Consider the following 5,129-nt stretch of genomic DNA (forward strand, 5'->3'; position numbering starts at 1 on the left):
AGACTGTTAATATATATATATATATATATATATATATATATATATATATACATAATACTTTATTACTAAATTCTGACAAGGATAAAATTTCACCGATTAAATGTACATAAATTAAATTCTATTGATTTAGATTGCAATTTACTAAAAAACATACTCAATTATAACAAAATATACAATAAAAAAACAATTAAAAATATAAAATAAAATAAAAGTGTAGTATAATGTAATATAAAATATTTTGCTACGAAACGTTTTCCTTTTTGAAGTTAAACGCGGCTTTCCACATGCAATAGAAGCCAGCCAAGCCAAAACCCACTAGTCCGCCCAGCGCACATTTCCGCAGACCGGCTGAAATCCAAAACAACATCTACGCATTTCGATATTCAAATAAAAATATAAAAGAACATATATATAAAAATATATATAAAACTGCATTTACCGTACCAAACGAAAATTTGCATTTACTACTACTTATTTCCAACAAATTTTATCTCGGCGTTCATGTTTATCATATAAGTTTACCCGTGCATTTATAAAACGCTCCGGTCGAGGCAGCGGCTGCTAGAGTGTTTATGTCATCGTCCTCGCCGCGAATCCAGCAAAAAAGTACCCCGAATCCGGAATACATCACGGCCACCGTTCCGAGAGTGTTCGCCGTGGCCGAACCTTGTTTCATAACGTGATTCAGGATTCTGTCGAGCACACGTGAAAGAGAAATAATGGCAGAAAAGGGCACTCTATTTTTTTAAAATAATCATATAAACAGATTATACCCGATGCGTTGTCATTATAAATGATGAAATCTGTTTACTATAAAAAAGCTCGCTATATCGCCTTTGTGCTTCGTTAAATTTCTTTATTAAATAAAAGCTATTGCTAATATTTTTTATATACGTTTCACCTATGAAAGTTTTCACACGAAAACTACTATATAAATCCAAAATTATATTCTGAGAAAAACAATGTAAGAAGATATTTGATATAGAGGATACTGGGTACGATTGTGCCAGTGGTAATAACAGCTAAATTATACTGATTTTGAAAGAGGGTCCAGAGGAAAAAAAATTAGTATGTTTGTTCGAACAAGTTTACATTATTGCATTGAGTCCTTGAGTCCTGAGGGCGTAGAAGATTGTGGCACTCGCCACTTTTCGTCTGATTTAATTTTTTGACAAATCCATCATATTTTATGACAGCATTTCAGTATTTCCATGTAGGCAAATGTTCAAATAGCCATTTAATTTAATTTTTACCTAGATATCTGGTATATTAACCAAATTATTGTTAAGTAAGTAAGATAAAAAAGTACGACAACTGTACCCGGAGTTTCTGCTTCAATTCATAACTAAAATCTTGGTTATGCTTTATCCTTCTTTAAGGGGGTATTCTAGTGTAGAACGATGAATTTTAGGTCATTTTTAAAGTGTCGTACAAGAAAGCAATAAATGTTTTCACTATCCATTTTCTTACCACTTGTTTATTAATATTATTAAAATACAAAACAAAAATTGGTGGTATCAAAAAATTGGCACCTCAGTCTTGGCATGATTTCAGCCCTCCTAGCCATCGGAAATGCAAAAAATAAAAAGTTTATTAATCTACAATGATGTCGCAATCGTCCGAACTAGCGATGAGTAAAAAAATTTTTTTTACAAATTGGCGACTGTTTGAAAAAAAGTTTTAAAAAAAAACTGTTTTTTTGAGTTTCTCGAATTTTATAAAAATTGTAAAAATTGGAATTTGGAAATAATCCTAGCTCGGGCAATAGATAGGTTTATAAACAAGACTCTCTAAACATTTCAAGTGAATCGGTCGATTAAAACTCGAGAAATCGACGAGACCGAGTCAGTAAAACGCCTATATCTCCGGAAATAAATCAAATTTTTAAAAACCTTCTCGTACCCATATTCTTAGATAGTAAACTTTGAAAATATGGAATAAAAAAAACGATTTTTTTGAATTTCTACACTAGAATACCCCCTTAAATGCAACATTTTACCTTATTCTAGGGGAAGTTATTTTTCATACACATTTCTGTAAATCATCTTTGCGGCATAATTTCAAAATGATGGGTATAAATTATGTTTTTTTTTTAAATCGTAATATTTCAGTTGATATACGTGTATTACCTACATGTAGAATTTTAGTAAATTTATTAGTTATTTTTTATAGGAAAATCATGCGATAAATAATTTCGAAATCCGTAATTACTATTTTTTCATCATAAATGCTTTTTTTTTTCAAAACAAATAATAATTTTAAGTAAATTATGGTAAAAGTAATCGCTTTTTTAATAAATCATTAACGATTAAGCAGAAGTATAGTCCAGTTGAGAATTTTTATATGATTATCATCTTTCGTTAAACAGTTCAAATAAGCAAAATATCTACAAAATTACTCTCTACACCAAAACTAAAGCGCACTACTCCGAGCAAAAGCCCGGCGGTTTGTATAATCACGTTTGTTTGTTCGCCTGTGCATTTGTGTATCTCAATTCCGCTACCGCATACTACCAGTAGCGTTTCAAACACAATTTCGCGAAGACATTACACGCAACCGACTAATAATCGCGAACAAACAGAACTCACTGTGTCCTGCGCAGATTTCCCGTCTGTTTGGCTCGTGCCGTGGCCTTAAGGCCGTTGTACATGCCGGCCATCCCGCCGAGCGTGGCGCCCGCTATGCAGCAGGAGCCAATTTGGGAAAACGCGAGCTCGAAGCGGCCGCGCTGACGGCTGGAACCTTCCAGAAAAATAAAGTCCGGCTGGCCCGTCGGCAGATAGACGGGGTTGTAATTCAGATATGGTGAGAGCTGGTAAACGCTTTTGCCGGATTTTGGCGGAGCTGAGGATGGGATTTTGTAAATGATGGTCAAGACACTATATATCCCCAGTAAACACCGTGTGATGTGAGCGTCGGCAGCAACCTGAAATCCACAAGCATTCTTTCGGCGCTGTGACACCCATGTATAATCATCAATGTGGACTTCAGATTGCTACCGTCGCCCGGTGTTTACTGATAGTTATTTCATAGTATCATTTCTGGCTTAAGTTATTTGCTTCCTAATAGAATCTAGTAATAATAGATACGCAAAATGGATGTAAATAATGTATGAGCTAAACTGAGTACATAAGCTGAGTTAACCTCTAGGATGGTCAATGCAATGGTTACGGATTTGACTAGTTAACAGTTTGGCTAATTATAGTGCTCTGATTCATATAATATCATTTCAAATTTTTAATGATTATATGAACTACAAAAGGTCAATTAAAAACCGTCGATTTTATCATTGTTACATATAGCCAAAATATACCAAAGCTCACAACAATCTTCTCTAAATAGAGACTTTAGCTCAAAGACCGGCTCATAGTGTCACAGGTCCATTTAAATCAAATCTGTTATTTAACGTTTTTATAAATCATTACTTATATCATCAAATAAATTTCAAACAACATGCAAATAATATATTCTGAACTAATATTATATATAAATTAATATCTTCTGGTGTGCTTGATTATGTATTAAAAAGCAGCTGTATTAATACATTTGATTAATCAAGTTATTACAACTTAATTACAATATTTGAATATTAACATGTCATCTAGATCATAGAGACATTTATTTAATTAACATTTAAACTTTCCATACTAAAGTGCTTATTTTGACATTATCGACAGAGTTTTCTCTAATCAATCTAATATCAACGTTCAGAAAAATCACTTTAAAAATCATTTTAAACAAGCATTCATATACAGCTATGTTATTGTTCATTTTTTATTAAGCCATATATGTTTTCTCAACTCTAGTATATGCACAATTATAACATATATATATATATATATATATATATATATGTATATATATATATATATAGATGTATATATATATATATATATATATATATATAAAATATTTTGATAAAAATATAATAATTGTAATAAAAATTTATTTATGGGTATCTCATGTATCTGAACTATCGTAACATTTTCTTTTATTGCTGATAATTATATAGTTCTAATGTATTTTTTATGATCCTTAATATAGATTTTCATTGCATGAAGTCGTAAATATGAAATAATTTGTTTCAGGCTATAACATTATACACTTTAATTTTTTTAATGCAGCTTAGCTATTCATACGAATTCTTGTCAAAAATTCTATTCGACACTTTATCAAAAACAAATATTTTCAACTGTTTTTAAACTAGTCTATCTATTATTATTTATTATTAATTGTGACAAATTTTCAAACTGTCATTTTTCAATATCATTCAGAAAATAACAAAGAATAAAAGGTAAATTTAAAAAAAAAAATCGTAAAGTTGCATATTTGTATTATACAAGTTTTGCCTTTAACGTATTTGTTCCTCTATTCCTTAAGTCTATTCCAGCAAAAACTACGAAGTTTTTGCTCCAGATAGTTCTATACCTGGAACTTCCATATTTGCAGAATCCTCGCCAACCGGGGTAGAATAATACTCCATTGTGTTGAATTTAATAGCACAATTTTGTTCATATCATAAAAATATAATTCTCAAAAAACATATCTACTAAAAGTCAAAAAATGTATTTCAATTGTTTCAAATGCCATTATTATTAGAATGATAATTTATAAATATTACCTATAATTTGTTATACGCTTTTCTTATTATGACTTATCTGATATTTATGTTAGAAAGTAGGCAAACGAGTACTGCTACTTTGGGCTCAAAACTAAATGATTGGCAAGATTAAAAAAATAAAAGATTATAAAAAATATTCAAATAGCAGAAAAATGCAATATTTGAAAAAAGGGTCTTATTTCAAAATTCAGCATATCATCCACAAATACTGTGTTCGGGCAACTAGATTTCAGTATTTTTTCCTATCTCGTCACTTCACAATGCAATCAGTGACTTTATAATAGCAACTGCATAGAATCACAAATAACTTTATATGCAATATATTTATTCTATCGATGTCTGGAATTCTGGCTGATTGTGCCATTGCCGGTGTCTATTGCCGGAGTAATATGATTCTACAATATTCCCCCGACGGCAACGCCTCTAGTTATCGTAGAAAAACTAGAATACATATATATATATATATATATATATATATATGCGAATATAGTTCTCAAAATAAATATAC

At 30.6% G+C, this 5,129-nt stretch overlaps 1 protein-coding gene across 1 annotated transcript; it reads right to left on the minus strand.

Moving 5' to 3' along the window:
• Positions 1–241: 241 nt before the first annotated feature.
• Positions 242–4,483, minus strand: LOC113373497 (mitochondrial import inner membrane translocase subunit Tim23-like). Its single transcript, XM_026613791.1, has 4 exons — positions 4,429–4,483; positions 2,589–2,844; positions 523–692; positions 242–348 (listed from the first exon to the last, which is right to left on the minus strand). Exons 1-4 carry the CDS (start codon positions 4,481–4,483, stop codon positions 242–244), a joined length of 588 nt encoding a protein of 195 aa, XP_026469576.1.
• Positions 4,484–5,129: the final 646 nt, after the last annotated feature.

The sequence above is a fragment of the Ctenocephalides felis genome, unplaced genomic scaffold (assembly GCF_003426905.1).
Source record: "Ctenocephalides felis isolate EL2017-DRISC unplaced genomic scaffold, ASM342690v1 CF-g0.4_SCAFFOLD_01604, whole genome shotgun sequence".
NCBI lineage: Eukaryota > Metazoa > Arthropoda > Insecta > Siphonaptera > Pulicidae > Ctenocephalides > Ctenocephalides felis.